The sequence below is a fragment of the Miscanthus floridulus genome, chromosome 1 (assembly GCF_019320115.1).
Source record: "Miscanthus floridulus cultivar M001 chromosome 1, ASM1932011v1, whole genome shotgun sequence".
NCBI classification, from domain to species: Eukaryota; Viridiplantae; Streptophyta; class Magnoliopsida; order Poales; family Poaceae; genus Miscanthus; species Miscanthus floridulus.
Genome location: NC_089580.1, coordinates 169,359,051 through 169,375,274, shown reverse-complemented (window position 1 = coordinate 169,375,274; position 16,224 = coordinate 169,359,051). Strand labels below are relative to the sequence as shown.

The 16,224-nt window shown below is 47.7% G+C and overlaps 1 protein-coding gene across 2 annotated transcripts; it reads left to right on the top strand.

The window, feature by feature from the left end:
- Positions 1 to 5,956: 5,956 nt before the first annotated feature.
- Positions 5,957 to 11,204, top strand: LOC136547742 (oxysterol-binding protein-related protein 3C-like). 2 transcript variants are annotated; one of them, XM_066539584.1, is made up of 11 exons: positions 5,957 to 6,077; positions 6,180 to 6,688; positions 7,473 to 7,566; positions 8,307 to 8,423; positions 9,128 to 9,200; positions 9,284 to 9,402; positions 9,499 to 9,620; positions 9,787 to 9,963; positions 10,185 to 10,329; positions 10,452 to 10,630; positions 10,742 to 11,204. In XM_066539584.1, the coding sequence occupies exons 2-11, from the start codon at positions 6,576 to 6,578 to the stop codon at positions 10,983 to 10,985; spliced, it is 1,383 nt and encodes a 460-aa protein (XP_066395681.1). In that variant the 5' UTR covers positions 5,957 to 6,077; positions 6,180 to 6,575; the 3' UTR covers positions 10,986 to 11,204. The 2 variants fall into 2 exon arrangements, with proteins under 2 accessions (XP_066395681.1, XP_066395682.1); XM_066539585.1 differs by lacking the exon at positions 5,957 to 6,077 and adding an exon at positions 7,289 to 7,393 and having other exon boundaries at positions 6,664 to 6,688.
- Positions 11,205 to 16,224: the final 5,020 nt, after the last annotated feature.

Here is a 16,224-nt window from a genome sequence, read left to right as displayed (position 1 = left end):
AGATGCTCTAACTCATTGCATATGCATTTAATATCTAGTGGAGTGCTAACACCCTTGATAATATTTGTGAAAATATGCTAACACATGTGCACAAGGTGTGTGCAGGGTTGAGATGCCTATTTTCTATTGCGCCGGATGCAAATTCTTGGTGGTTGGCACATTGGAGCAAGGGTGAAGAAGTTAGAGGAGAAAGAGATTCGGTCTCACTGTTTAACAGTGACCGGACGCTGAGTCCGAAACGACCGGACGCTGAAGTAGTGCGTCCGGTCAGGCTGTCGGTCGGCACAGTGCTTAGGGTTAAGCACCGGACGCTGGGCTGCGTCCGGTCGAGTTGACCGGACGCGTCCGGTCATGCTCGGGAGCTTACTGTAAACGACCGGACGTAGGGGCTTCAGCGTCTGGTCAGTTCGAAGAAGCAGTGTCCGATCGAGGCTGATGACCGTTGAGTCTGGACACGTGGCTGACATCGAGCGACCGGACGCTGAGGGCCAGCGTCCGGTCAGTCTGACCGGAGCGTTCAGTCAGAACGCGTTTTGCCCAGTGAAGGGGTATAACGGCTCTATTTGATTGGGGCTCTATTTATAGCCCCATGGCCGGCTCAAGCTCACTCTCTTGGCCATTTCTATTGACATAGCATACTTGTGAGCTTAGCCAAAGCCCTCGCACTCATCTAGATCATTGATTCATCATCATAGTGAGATTGGGAGTGAATCCAAGTGCATTGCTTGAGTGATTGCATCTAGAGGCACTTGGTGATTGTGTTTCGCTACGGATTTCTCTTGTTACTCTTGGTGGTTGCCGCCACCTAGACGGCTTGGAGCAGCGAGGATCATTGAGCGGAGGTGGTGATTGGCTCCGGCTCCGATCGTGGTGATTGTGAGGGGTTCTTGACCTTTCCCCGGCGGAGCGCCAAAAGGTACTCTAGTAAATTGCTTGTGGCTTGTGTGATCCTCATCTTGTGTTGGTTGTGCGGCACTCTATTGAGGGTTTGGCGAGTGATGCCAATCAGCGCGTGAACCTCCAAGTGAGTGAATCGCCACAACGAGGACTAGCTTGCCGGCAAGCAAGTGAACCTCGGTAAAATCATTGTGTTTATCATTTGATTCCGAGGTGATTGGTCTACATTGGTATTCATCATTGTGATCGATTGGTTCCTACCACTACATGGCGGTATAACTCTCTTGCTCACTCTTACATTACCGCAAACTAGTTATCAAGCTCTTTAGTGTAGTTAGTTGTGAGAGCTTGTTTGTTTGATTAGTGTTGCTCTTTAGTTAGTCTTTGAGAGCACACTAATTTAGCTAAGTGTCATAGCTATTGTGTGGATATACACTATTCAAAATAGAATTGTGGTAGGTGGCTTATATTTTAGTAGGCTAGCGCAACACTCGCTTCGCCGCATAATTGTCTAACATATTTTGTTAAGTGTTGTTGTAGAATTTTATTAGGCTATTCACCCCCCCTCTAGCCATTAGGACCTTTCAGCTGCCCGTGTGCTGCCTCCATCACCGAAGCTGAGATGGCCAGCTCCACGACTCCCTCCGAGGGCTCAGGTTAAACACCAACACCTCTCTCCTTATCTCACCGTTCTTTCTTCTCTGTTCATCCCGTATTCAAAAGAAAGAACCCTAGATCTACTGCTAGAGATCCTAAATGACCTTAACAAATAGTGGTGTAGACAGAAAATAGATCTAGGCAAGTAGTGATTACTTCTCTCCGTTTTTGTTTACTTGACACCCATGACTACTTTTTTTATTTGGTAATACTTGTCACCGAATTTTACTATTCCAATTTTACCCTTTGTGGGCCTATGTGAAAATTTTAATATATTTGTTATGTAATCGGAAATTTCTAGAGGTTCGTTGCCCTGCACCTCTGTTTCTCGTGCGCCCCCTGTTTCTCGTCTATGCGATTGCACGATGCCGCCGGCTGCAAGCGCAAGGCCGCATGCCGTAGGTGGATGGCGAAGGCAGGAGGTTCGCATAGGGTTATTCGGCACGGGGTGGAGAGCTACGTCCCACACTGCGGGTGCGCAACGCTAAGACGAGCATTGGAGCGATCTGCTCTGCCATGAACCGCCGCCTCCTGTCCGAGCTTCTTCAGGAGCTGCTTTCTCTGGCTTCCAGTCCCAGACCCTGTTGCCGCGCTCGTGCGTTTACAAGGTTGAATCTCTGCAACTCGTATAGGCTAAATCTATGATGTTGTGTATTGCCGTGTGACATGCAATTGCTTCCGTTTATCATTTGGGAGTTCGTTCTTGGAATGATACTTAATTGCAGGACCTGAGTAGATAATCAAAATGTGAGTACTGATTAGAAACAACGGAAGAAAAAAATGAAATTCGAGAGGAACAGGGATATGCGTGAAGTTAGATTAGAACTTGTGTAGCACAGTCTGAAATCAAAAGGAAGCTAATTGTATGTGCGCAAAACTTTGGATGTGTCACAGACTCTTTTTTTTTACTGTCACCGGGGGGAGTTTTCCCCACCTGAAATTAGAAATAGAGTTTACAGGCCACTCCTGGGCCAGCTTAGCTCTGACAATGAGAATCGTAAAGATGGGCGGAGCAAGTGAAGTAGCAGGTCTGAGCAACACGTTGTTAGGAGACCTTGGTCTGAAACATCGCAGCGAGCAGCTCGATTCCAGCAATGCCGCAAGGAGTAGTGAAGGGTGTCGATTTGGGCAGGGGAGGTCAATTAGGAGAGAGAATATTTTGATTCACAGAGCTAGTGGATGGATCCAGTGGTTTGGGGCTTTGATTTGGTGGTGAACCTCGACCTGGTGAGTTGTCAATTTGGTCGACGGAGTTTGTGTCGGGGTGGAAGAGACAAATATTGAAGGAAAACAAAACGAATTCAACTGACGGACATTAACTAGGAAAGAATAACTTACAGGTTGCAAGTGACAATCCGTCAACGCGATTTTCTTCCTCTGTTTCTTGTTGTGGAATGATGTTGAGATCAAACTCTCGGGGAGCTTTTTGACTGCCGTAGTTCTCATCGGGAGACAAATTCAAATCAAACGGGTATAGAGGAGGCGGGACATACGGGAGATGATCACCCATTGCTTCTTCATCGTGGTTCTGCACTGGGTGCAGATTCAAAGTCCATGAGCGCTCTAGCATCAGTCGGAGTCTGGAGCATCGCAAAAAAGTTGGCTTCAAGAAAAATAGAGAACTGCTTCAAGTATTTGGGCAAGCCCGCCACTCATTTCAAATTTTGAACGACGCCCCCTTTGGCGGGAGCTGAAACGTCCAGAAAGTGCTTACGTGTATGAACAACATGACCAAGGGTATTATGGTAATTTTGAATAGGACAGACGTCCACCTTGGTTTCTGTGTTTTGGTCACCGGTGTCAATTAAACAAAAACGGAGGGAGTATTAGGCTTGCTTATTGTACTATCTACTTTGCTCTAGTGTTTACGTAATTATAGAGAAAAAATTTATAAACTACTCACCCTCTCTAAACAATGGTTTAATCTTCATTATTGAACACGGTGCTCTCATCGTCGCAGTCTCGCGGTCTTTTAGCCTGACCACTCCTTGATGTCTGACAACTTGTTGAACTCCACCACAGGGCTTGTGCCTATGGGATATGGAAGCCACATATCAACCATCCCCCGTTGGCGAAACTGTAGGCTGCGCCGGGCGGCGAGATCGAGAAGTGTGTCACCGGCGCTGAGGGCGTACATCGAGTCAGAGCTCGTGGCAGTGGTGGATCGATGGACAGAGGAGCCCGCGTCGCCATGTACACCATGCCCCCTCCCCGTCTCAGCACACACTCACAATGGTTTTAGCGGTTTGGAACCATGAGAAATCAACCTGGACATAACTTCTAGATCGGTTTTTTATAGGACACCAACCTGGACATAACTTCTGGATCGGTTTTTGTATAGGCTGGTCATACGGGTTGTTCAAATTTAAGCTGGTCCATGTACAGAGGTACACATAAATAAGCTAAAAATAATCTAAAGTTTATTAGTTTTTAATTTTAAACAACTAAAATTAGACCATGAATCTAAACAAAGGTCAATCAGCAGCAAGACAAGTTGATTGTAAGTCGCAGGTCGTCGTCGCCGCTAAATTGCAGCTCAGTCCCAGCTTGGCAAGTTGGAAGTTGGGTTTGGGTAGGAGTCTGAAGGGTACCCACTGGCAACGTAGGCGGGCGGTGTTTGCTGCACTCGGACCAGCGCGCGGAGCACCAGGGATCCGGCGCGCCGCGCACAATAGTAGGTAGCACCTGCGCCCTGCGTCGCGCGACACGTGAGACTAGCTCCTGGAGTAAGCCAAAACGTCAAGCTACAAGCCTACCGACTCACGGGTCACATGGGGCACGGCTGGTGAGTGTCGCGGCGCCACGCCGCTACGTCAGGTCATCGCATGTAGCAGTCGGCAACCACCCATCGCAGCGTCGGTTGATGACAGACCACTGCTAGTACTGGCCGTCGGTCCCAGACTCCGATGAGGTGCTCAATTGCAGTAGGATCACCGCCAAGTGCTTAAAGCCTCCTCCGGCGATAGCGATGAGTCGATCACGCACCACACACACCTCCGGCTGCACGGTAGGTTCAGCGGCGCACCGGCGCCGGCAACGCGGCAAGGCTCCATCATGGGCCTGGGAAATGGACAATGCCGAAAAGAAGCCGGACAGGAGAGAGCATTGTCGATATGGGCCAGAGAGAGAACACGGTGACGTGAAGCCAGGACCAAACATGTCTGACCCAACGGGAAGGTCTGGGCCTACTGGGCTGCATAATCTGCCCAATAGCCCGTCCAACACGGCGGCGCGTGCGTACGCTATTGGCCCACAGAAACGCTCACGCCCCCAACGTTTTTCCAGCGAAGCTTCGGCGGCAGCCGCGGTGGCCAGTTGGCCACTGGCCAGCCTTCGCATGTGCGACTGTGCCGAGAGAGGAATCGGGGAAGGGTTTGCCGTTTTGGCAGTGTGCGATGCAGGCATGATCGTGCTGTGCACCACCTCAAAAGGCCGGAAGGATCCACAGATTTCCTACACAGCCAGGTCATTAGGAATCATCACAATAACGAAACAACGCTGTCCTGTTTCCGCATTGACTTTATTCCTTCCAACATGGAAAGGTTATGCTCAGCAGAGTTTAACATGGTGTCCAGTAAAAAAATGTCATATTCAAGTTCAAATCATTAAAATTGTTCTCCTTGGACAAGAAAATAAGCTTATTCGTTTTCAGATCTTCTAAAATATATCCATTTCTCAAAATGGTGTAGGAAACAAAATCAGTTGAAATTTGAAAAATATCCATCTTTTAGTTTGGAACTACGTTTACATACATGTGTAAAAGTTGGCCCTCTTTGGTTCGCGGGGGAATCGAAGGGAAACCACAGGAATCGATTCCTACGGTTTTGTTGACGTCAGCACTCATTTGGTTCACGAAGGAAAAACGCAGGATCGATTCCAGAGGAAGCATTGTTCTCTCACTGTGAGCGCAGGAACGGAAACATCCGGTTCGAGCTCATTCTGTGGCGGAAGTCCGAGGCAAATCGCGGAGAGAGAGCGTGCTTGCTCACTTGCGCGACGCCGACGCCCCTCTCCTGCCTCCGGTGGCCGCGACGCCCCTCTCCAGCTCCCTTGACTCCCTTGCCGGCGGATCCCGCGGATCCATCGAGGCCGCCAGCGACGACGACGACGCCGACGAGTAGGGGGACTGCTCCAGCTCGGGCCTCGGCGGAGGACAACGGCGGCGACGACGGGGACGGACGAGCTGTGGCTTGCCGACGCGCCAAGCGAGCTCTAGGCGCCGCGCCGGCGGAGGCGGCTCGAGGCGCCGGCGCGAAGGAGGCGGCTCGGGGCGACGGCGCGGAGGAGGCGGCTCGGGGTGCCGGCGGAGGAGGCCGCTCGGTTGGGGCGCCGCGCGGAGGTGGGTCGGGGCGGCGCGCGTCCGGGCTTCGGCGCCGGCGGAGGAGGCGCGGGAAGAGCGCTACAGGCCACCTCCGCTTCTCTGCTTCTCCCCTTCTTTCTCTCTCTCCGTGTCCGCTCCCAGCCGCACGAGACAGGAGAACGACGGAGTCATCCAAAGGCTACCGGTGGCCACGAAGAAAAGGGTTTGATTCCTATGTTTTTTATATCCTACCTTTTTTGCATTCCTATGTTTTTCCTACGATTCCCCCGAGATTCAAAGGGGTTAACGTCTTGGATGGATAAAGGGAGGCACAGAGGAGTTGAGGAGGAGGGCATCGTGGTCATCTCGCCACCCACGTTGCGCCGCGCCCCGGTTCGTTAATACCACCAGTCCACGCCACCACTGCGTGTGCCTGGCCCTGGAGGAGTCCTGGGCGGCTCGACCTGACCAAAACCCCGCCCGCCGGCCTGCCCTTGCCTTGTGCTCTAGTCCTCCCGCGACCGTTCCAAATTCCTCCTCGCGTTCGTATTCCGCGCGGCGACGTCGCCATCGCGGCCGCCGCTCCGCTCCCCTCCTTCCTTCGCCTATACGTAGGTAGCCGCTGCGGCCGCCTCCCCAAACCCTAAGCCTTTCCCTCCCACACGCGCGGCTCTCTCTCTGCTGCGCCGCGGCTCGCTTGACCCCCCGCAGATCGCCGGCGATGGGATCCAAGGACCAGGGCGGAGGGGCCGCCTCCTCGGGCGGCGGCTTCTTCTCGTCGTTCGCCGCCGGCATGCGCAGCTGGGGCACCGCCGTCCACAAATCCGTCAACGGGTGAGTCTTCCGCCCTCCTGCTTCCTCTCCTCCCCTCAGATCCGCATCGAGCTACCCGTTAGAGCTCTGCCCGAGCTGATCGGCGGTGATCGTGGCGTCCACACCCCGTGATCTGATGCTCCTGCGTCGGATCCCAGCTGCTGCTGCTGATTCCGCCGGGTGATCCTGGTGAACTGCGAGTCCAGTGTTTCCGCTTAAGTTCCAAGCTTCGGTATTTAGTAACTGTATATGCTATGATTCGACCAGTAGCTTTCGAATTATGATACAGTGATATATGTGCTGCTTATGTGATGCCATATATTCTCACTTAGAGTGATAATGAAGTGGATGATTGGTTGAATGATAATTCCTTATAATGTATCTAGTATCTAACATGTGGTGCTTTCAAGTGTACAATGTATGTGCGCAATATGGAGTTTCTATGATGTGATCTGTACCGAATTCGATGCCAACAGTTCTCAGTTCGTCCTAGATTTTAGTTCGGCCTGCATCAATATGGTCCTCCTTTGATATGCACAACATCTGTTGCCTCTTCACTTTTCGCTAAGTTTAGCCTTTTACTCCACTTTGTTCTTAGGCTTTACGCCTTTGCCTTTGTAGACTTGAATTTTCGAAATGCATGTGGTCAATGGGCTGTCACTGGCCTCCTACTACAACAACAACAACAACATAGCCTTTCAGTCCCAAGCAAGTTTGGCCTCCTATGTAAAGATATTGTCCTGTAGTAATTAAGAGGGTCTCCGGTACTTGCCATTTTGTAACAGCTGTTATGCAATGTCTGTAGGCTGCTTGGTTATGAAGGCCTTGAAGTTATTAACCCCGATGGAGGCACAGATGATGCTGAAGAAGAAGCTTTGAAGGGACGATGGAAGCAGGAGGTAAGGAAATGTGAATCATCATCGAATAGTGTGTTGCTAGAAAGTCAAGAATAAATTTTATTTGAACAATACTGCAAATTGGGAGGGTATTCTGCATGGATATCCAGTCTTCATGGAAAATTGATTGGTTTTGTGTGTTCTTTTTTCAATCTGGTGGAGCAAAGTTGGGCAGCATCAACAAATGTAAATTTCATGTAAACTTTTGTGTTCAAATCAGCTTACTGAACTAAAAAGATACCTCAAAGTCAGTTGCAGAAAATGCACTTTTTTTTTCCTGCCAAAGTAGTTCCTTAAGTTTCACTTCCTTTGTTTTTCTGGTTTCAAAAAGTTTACAGCTACATTCTACTTGGATGTCACAAAACTCTTAAATATGCCACATGGTTGGCCACTGTGTGGCGTTTCAATTGGCTAAACAGCAGTTTTTAGACAAAAAGTGCCCACATCCCACAACCACATGTTTATAGTAGTCCTGTTACGTTTGCAGGCTTGCTCGTAGGTCATGAAGTAGAGAGTAACTTGGTTTAAATACTGTACCTTTTGACAAATATAATTTGGCATGAACATTGATATTGAAGGTTATACTCTAAAATGCAGTCTCACTACATTATTGACTCATGAAAAATCTGTTTTCTCAATATATGATTATGTTTAGTAGAATATTTGATTTTACGATCCTATACATGGAGTTCCGATCCGATTCAGGATCACAATTTTAACAAGCATGTGCGGTTAATTTGCAGGACCGTGATAGCTATTGGAAGATGATGCACAAGTACATAGGATCAGATGTTACATCACTTGTGACACTTCCAGTCATAATTTTTGAGCCAATGACAATGCTTCAGAAAATGGCCGAGGTTTGTACTATGTTCTGAATTAGACTTCTTGAGATTTACACTGCCCATCTACAACTGAAGGATGTGTCTGCAATTGTTTGGTCCTTGTCGCCTTTTTTAAAATATTTTATGAATATAAACTGTATTAAATGTTGTAGCAATTTTCTCCTTCACCAAATATTTACTTATGTATAAGGTTAGAAGACCTTACAAGCTACCTTATGGTTGTTTGGTAGCAATTATTTGTATGGCAAACTCTTGATGTTGTGTTTCTGTGATCTCGATGCGTGTTTGATGGGATCTTGCCTAGTTTGAATGGAGTTTTCTCATCTCCTCACCCTTGGGTCCACCATTAGTTAGTTTGTTGGTCGAAGCTGTTTGGTGTTTGTAGTCTTTGGCAAGTTTCTTTTTCTTTTTCTTTTTCCGTTTCTTTTTGTTTGTGTGATCTTGCTGTGTGGTGAGTTTGGGTCTTGTGGTTTGGGTTCTATACCCTTTTCTTCTTAATATATTGATACGCAGATATCCTACGCATTCGAGAAAAAAAATAATGAAAAAAACATGGAGCTAAATAATCTAATTCGACCCTGTTAGAAGTTTTGATTTAGTCACCCAGTATGTGATACAAGTATCTTCCTATTCTTTACTGAGCCCCATACAGAAAATAGCCTCTCTTTATCTTTCATGTGATGATTCCTTCTAGGGACAATTGTTCCTACTGAATGCAGTTGATGGAATACTGTGAATTGTTAGACAAAGCAGATGAATGTGAGGATCCATACATGCGTATGGTTTATGCTTGTGAGTTTTCTCCTTCCCTTACCTTGCGCTCCATTCTATGCCATATCATGGTTGACTGAGCTCTTAATCAATTTTTTTTTCAGCTACATGGGCTGTTTCGGTGTACTTTGCATATCAACGCCCATGGAAGCCTTTTAATCCTATCCTTGGAGAGACTTACGAGATGGTTAACCACCAGGGCATTACATTTCTTGCTGAGCAGGTCGGTGATACAAATGTCATTGCAGATATCTTGAATGGAGACAACTTTGTCAACAAATTTTGCTAACTATGCATTTTTCTACCCTTATTTTTTCAGGTAATCCATCATCCCCCAATGGGTGTTGCTCACTGCGAGAATGAACATTTTACTTATGATATCACGTCTAAGTTGAAGACGAAGTTCTTGGGAAATTCAGTGGAAATTTACCCAGTTGGAAGGTGAATTGTTAGAATTGTATTTATTTGTTGGAGATCCATATGCCTTAAAAATCTTTTGAGCTATCTGAGCTAATGGAATAAATTGCAAACCTTTTTGAAGGCTGAATTGGGACCAGTTATGTAATTCAGTAAATCTAACCCCTGCAATATAATTTCCATGTCACAGGACTAGAGTGACACTTAAAAAATCTGGTGTCGTGTTGGATTTGGTGCCACCGCTAACAAAGGTTAACAACCTGATATTTGGGCGCACTTGGATTGATTCTCCTGGAGAGATGGTCATGACAAACCTGACAACTGGAGACAAAGTTGTGCTATATTTCCAGCCATGCGGCTGGTTTGGGTATGATATTGACAATCAATTTATTCTTGCATTTGTGGTTTGTTGATAATTTCTATTACCAAATTATTTAGTTTCAGTACTAACTCGCTTTATGCATTTATTACTGTTTGCTGGAAGGGTCGTGCAGTTAATTCAGTTCTTTTTATTATTTTCTTAGAGTTCTCTCAATCCAGTTTGTATTGCTTTGTCAAGGCTTGTCTAAATTTACCCTAATACTTCAGGGCTGGCCGTTACGAGGTGGATGGGTACGTGTACAGTGCAGCAGAAGAACCCAAAATAATTATTACAGGGAAATGGAATAAGTCTCTGAGTTGCCAACCATGTGACCAAGAAGGCGATCCTCTTCCAGGCACGGAGCTGAAGGAGGTCGTACTTTATTTCACTTTCTGTTACTATAGATAACTTCTGTTATATATCCAGCAGATGCGATGCCGGTCATATTTGTGGATAACTGATGTACTGAACTGCTCATACTTAACTTACTGCAGATCTGGAGAGTTGCTCCTACCCCACAGGGCGACAAGTATCAGTACACACACTTTGCACACAAAATAAACAGCTTCGACACAGCACCTAAGAAGCTGTTGGCATCTGATTCGCGGTTGAGACCTGATAGATATGCCCTCGAGAAGGGCGACATGTCTAAGTCTGGCGCAGAGAAGAGCAGGTATTTTCCCCTTTTCTCTTCTCTGCTTTATGTATGTATAGGAATTTTGAACGGCCTCTTTGCCTGCCTTCCAGTTTTGACATCACCCCCTGAGTTTCTGCAAACTTTCAGGCTTGAGGAACAACAGAGAGCTGAGAAAAGAACTCGAGAGGCCAAGGGCGAGCAATTTACTCCAAGATGGTTCAACATGACAGATGTGGTTGCTCCTACACCGTGGGGTGACCTGGAAATTTATGAATACAACGGCAAATACACAGAGCACCGGGCTGCCATAGACAGCTCCAATGTCACCGACGAGACAGATGTCACTTCAATCGAGTTCAACCCATGGCAATACGGTAGCTCATCTTCTTAACGATTCTCCGTCCCAGAAGCTGCCATGCCTATGCTTATTGTGTAAAATGCTTCCAGGCCTGGCCTTGCTGGTTTGTTGTGCCATCAGCGGTTTTCGTGCCCCTTGTAGTATTAATGACCTTCCCCTTTCCCTTCAATGCTACAATTATTCAGGAAGTGGTGTATTTTATGTAGTCCGTGTACTGTCGTAAATCTAGCAGAAATTGCAGAGTTTCCTTGAGCCGTTGGGTGGTTGTATTTATGCGTGATGATAACTGATAAGTGAAGGTAACGACGCAGATACGGATGGAGCAGAGCTTATGTGTTGTGTCAGTTGTGCTTGATCTGCGACTAGCCCGCTGCCTCTGTTTACTGCAGTGGAGTAGGCTCTGGTCTGCCCTCCGTGCAACAGCAGAGATCGCAGGGTTTTCCGAGTTGTAGGGTGGTTGTATTTATGCTTGATAAGCAGAGTTAACGACACTGTTACGGATGTAGCGCGCTACGTTTGATATGGGACTAGCCTTTTTTTGCTTCCTTTTACTACATTGTGGAGTCAGGTGGTCTGTCATCTGTGGCTCTGTGCAAAAGGTGAAACCGTAGGCCCGGTGCAGCGTTTGAACTGTGTACTTGATCTGATCGGAGAGGCCGGCAAGATTGGGTGATTAGATCGTGAATGACAAGCGGTTTGTGGGTCACTGTGTTCGATGGGCGGCACTAATTGCACTGTTTGGTGATGAATGAGGCAGTGGACCTGTGTGCGCGCCTGCCCTTGGCGTCTTGCATAGCTGCGTCCGGTACAGGCCCCCACACGGTCCAGTTTCACCAAATGCCAAGCACAAGCAGTGCCTTGGGTCTATACTATTATGCTTAGGTAACTATGCTCAACAGATCACTTTGCTGTCTTCAGAGTTCAAGAATACAGAAAAAAAATAATACAAGAAGCTATCTGTTCCTTGCAGGAGCTCAGAGAAATTCTCACGTTCCAGACTGAGCCGCGACTCTGTAGAAACCTGGAAAAAGTGTGAATAGTGAATCTTTGTAAATCTGGAAACTAACTAGGCGTTCTCAGTTCACTTGAACCTTCATTCAGACCCACTTTATAGACGCATCTGAGGCCAACTCCTCAATCGGCCTAGTTGTGAATTCTCTGTGTGTTTTTTTCATAGATTGGAGGTTAACAGCTCCTTTGCCTAGCTGAAACTAGAATTCCACGAAAATACGTGAAAGGGAAAACGGACGAGACGATAACGGTCACGTGCAGTGCGTCGCGAACGAAGAGGAACGGATGGAAGGAAGGCTCGAGGAACGGTGTCCACTAGTCCCTCATGAAGATGTGATGATTGGATCAAGCATGAAAGGAGGGGGCGTCCCTCGGTGGTCCTCCCTCCTCCCTCCTCCCTCCTCCCTCCACTCCAATTCAGATCACTTGTTGCCAAATGCCAATCCTGACGCGCGCGCGGGCTCGCCACGAGAAGCTGCAGCTACGAGCTACCGGAGAGCTCCAGGACCGGCGAACGATGCCGCGGCTTTTGCAGTTTTGCTACCAACGCAACACATCATACGTCGTCCGTCGTTGTCACGACGATCGGGACTCGAGAGCCGGTTCCGAGCGCACGAAATTCGCGGCGGTTTTGCGAGGAAGGAACAACAAGCTCAGCTTCTTCCTTCCTTGCGTGGAGTGGCCGCTGTCCACAGTCCACTTGTGCTGTGGCCTAAATTGAGGTTTTACCTGAAGAAGGCGTGGTTCTGTGGTTGGATCCAACATGCACGGAGATGGAGGAGCTTGGTGCCTAACCTAACCTAACCCAAGTACCCAACCCAACGCAACGCAACGCAACGTAAACTGTCGCTCTCCCGCTCTAGCTGGACGGCCACCATCTCCATCCGTCCCCAACCCAGCCGGAACCACTTGGAAACCGTCAGCTAGAGAGACGATGGACCACTCGCCGGCCCCCCCTTCCCTACCTTGGACAGCATCTTTCGGCTACGTGACGCTCCACTCTTTCCCCTCAGGCTCAGACTGAGACGCCGACTCGGCACATTTCATTTCCTCTGTTCCGCGGTAAAACCATCGCCGTCATCAAAGCGAAGAAACAAAAGACGACGGCGAGATTTAACAAATTTGGCAGTTGATCGAGGCGCCTGAAGTTTAACAAATTCCAGGTGACAGGTTGCAACATCGCCTGAAACAATCGAAGCAGAAGGTCTGAGCAAATTTAGCTTAATCAACAGCCGTGGCCTAGCGCTAGTACATGGCAAGGACCGCGTCGAGCACGTTGGGGGGTACACCCTGTGCAGTTTGGCCCATGCCGGGCGGCCGGCCGGGCTGGGGCTGCCCCGCCCGCCCCCCGCGCCCTGAAGTGAACTGGAAGCGCACACGGGACAGCGCGGCGCACGAGTGGACGCGGCCGGCAACGATGCATGAGTCCATGACATGACTCCCATGACACGAAGGGCACTTGGTGCTCGGTCTGCAGCTGGCACTGGCATTGCCGCTGGCATGGCACCAGACCACCACCGATTGGCCCCCGCCCCGCCGCCCGTCTCGTTCCTCCTAACCTACCTGGGGAATGCCAGCCATCCCCCCCTTTTTTTTCACTGGATTGCGTTGGGTTGGCACGGCAAAGCGTCCTCCTCCTCCGTCGGCACGTGTGCCGCGCTGGCCCGGCACCAGTCCACCTCGCTCTTCCCGTTTGGGTTCATCGGCTTTAGTGGCTTGGCTATTTAGGCGCGAAGATGCATCAGGGATAGAGCCATGGGAGGGAGCTCAGGCCTCAGGGAGGGGACCAGCTTCGCCGGAGCTTAGTTTTTTTGGAAGAAAAAGGGAGATAAATGTTTTGAATGCCACATGCGTCCATGTGTACTTGGAGGCGACGAATTATTGGCTCCAACTTGGATGCATGGATCATGGATGGATCAGACATATGGATGAGAATCAGGCGAGGCTCTGTCCGTATCCATCCACTCCGGAAGTGGGACGCAGAATTCTCAAACTTTTAGGGATCAGAACTGCTGGCCTTCAATAGATCCAGGCTCAACGCCTTATCTACTAATAAAAACCAGTGATTCTGTTTGGAACGCAGGAAATTTATAGGATTGCATGCAAGCAAGCTCTTCGTCAGAATAACCATCTCAATGATTTTGATCCAACATGACCTGATCATCAGCCTTTTGCAAATTGAGAACTCACCATGCAGATGTCTCTCGCCTGCCCCTCGGTGTCCAGGGCTGTATAAATAGAAACAATTCGCGCATCAACAAGAATTCGAAGCACAGTTGTTTCTTTATCGGATCTGTCGGCTTCGGCTCTCATTGTGTGCCGTTAGATGTGGGGCCTCTGCGGGACTGCATTGCATGATGGAATCTCTGCATGGACACATCAGCCATCAGACAGCCTTGCTACTAATCTAATCTCACACCTTAGTAGCAGCTTAATCCAGATGCAACAGCAGCCACTTAAACTAGCATTTTGCAGCTGGTTCCTGGAACCAACCCCCACTTGCACTCACTAAGCTAGTCACAACTGTACTCCATCCACGCCAGGTAGTCAGTAATCACTACAAGTCAATTTAGCTGTAAATTCGTCCTCATCACCCTTTAATTTTCCCCTACGAAACAGATGGGTTGGATGTGACCCAAGAAAAGGATTACAGGATACACCCTTCCTGAATCCTTGTAAGGTCCGTCTGAACTAAGGAAAAGAGGGAGCACACAAAGTAGAATAAGTGCCTGCGAAGTCAGCACGCTACTCCTAAACTCTAGTACTCCTGCAAATTTATATGGATTTATTACCTTTTTGTTCTTTTAATTGCAATTATGTTCCTCAATTATTGCCATTCTGATTTTGTATGTTTGCTTTTCGAGTTCAAGAAGAGATCTAGTCTAGAGACAATATTAGATCTGGATCGACCGCCGTTTAAAATACACATCCAATCATATTGTTTAGCAAAATATGCCTTTTCAGCCGAATACATTAACCATGAACTTTTTCTGAGAGGAAAACAACGGCAACCATGAACATTAAGCGTCCAGACAATAAACACCCAGCAGCGTCCAGTCCAGAGAATACATTTTCCATCGTTTCTAAAGAAGGAATAATTCCTCTTTGTTACCTTGCATGTGATCTGATTACAGCTCTGTGTACATTAAGCGCATCGGTCCATGTGATTTCCCAACCTGGCTACATTTGCTCAACAAAAAAAGGAGAGTTAAAAAGGCCAATGGAGATGAAAGACCATGTATCCATATTAATTGTTTGATACCTTGATCTCATGGGCTAGCTAGGGGTGGGGGTGACTTATCATAAGCGTGACCTGTTCCTCCGGCAAGCAACAACCTGTTCTTGTAGAGTAGCATGTGACATGAGGGCTCCCTTCACATGACGGCTTACTTTTCCCACTAATATATACGGAGAAAACCAGACTGTTAGTTTTGTAATCTCTTGTCTTTGCTTTAAACAACAAAAATATTGATCTACCAAGTGGGCATTTGTTTACACAATAGTACTATCATCCTACTTTGAAAAGATAGCAAGGAATTTGGGAAGTATATTCATGCTAGTTGGGGGTAGGGCAGCTAGGTAGTATAGCTCACATTGTTAATCTCTCTGCGACAATGGCACTGGTGGGCAGTCTTAGGTAGGAGATAGCTAGGCATCACATCCAGATCAGGGTGACAGGGCACCATTACTGATAAAATAATCCTGCCCTGTATTTGCTAAAAAAAGAATCAGCCATTTTTGGAGATATTCACTTAAAAAGTCAACATATTGGTCTCCTTCCGTCGCGCTGTTAGCGAAAAGATAAGCGTCACTCTCAATAGTAATCCCCACAAATTCAGTGGTTCCTGATGGATGCAGAAATAACATCTTGCGGCAATTTTAGTGGATGGTATGATATATTATCTGATATACCATGTTTTTTTTTGTTTTGTATACACAATTGTTATAGTACCATCTTGGTCTTTCATTAAAAAAAACAATAGTACCGTCTGAACTCACCCAAACCGACACTAAAACCTTAACCATTCTAAATATATTTTTTTGCAGATTTTAAATTGGAAAAGTAGAGGTTAGAGTAGATTTTGCACCCACAGGGACAAGATCCTCCCCTCCCCCAAGGCAGCAACCAAGAAGAAGACCCCTTTTGATAAGCATGTGATCAGCCCACTGGAGCTCACACCTGCCATGTGAGCCATCTTCACTTGTTAAACCCTCTCATGAACCCTCCTACCCCAATGATCCAATGGCTCATTTCCACTAT

Excerpts from the sequence above, each read along its gene's own strand:
- LOC136547742 (XM_066539584.1), top strand. The coding sequence starts at position 6,576 with ATGGGATCCAAGGACCAGGGCGGAGGGGCCGCCTCCTCGGGCGGCGGC. Across the intron at positions 8,424-9,127 it reads TGCTTCAGAAAATGGCCGAG|TTGATGGAATACTGTGAATT; the intron begins GTTTGTACTATG and ends TACTGAATGCAG. Across the intron at positions 9,621-9,786 it reads GAAATTTACCCAGTTGGAAG|GACTAGAGTGACACTTAAAA; the intron begins GTGAATTGTTAG and ends TCCATGTCACAG.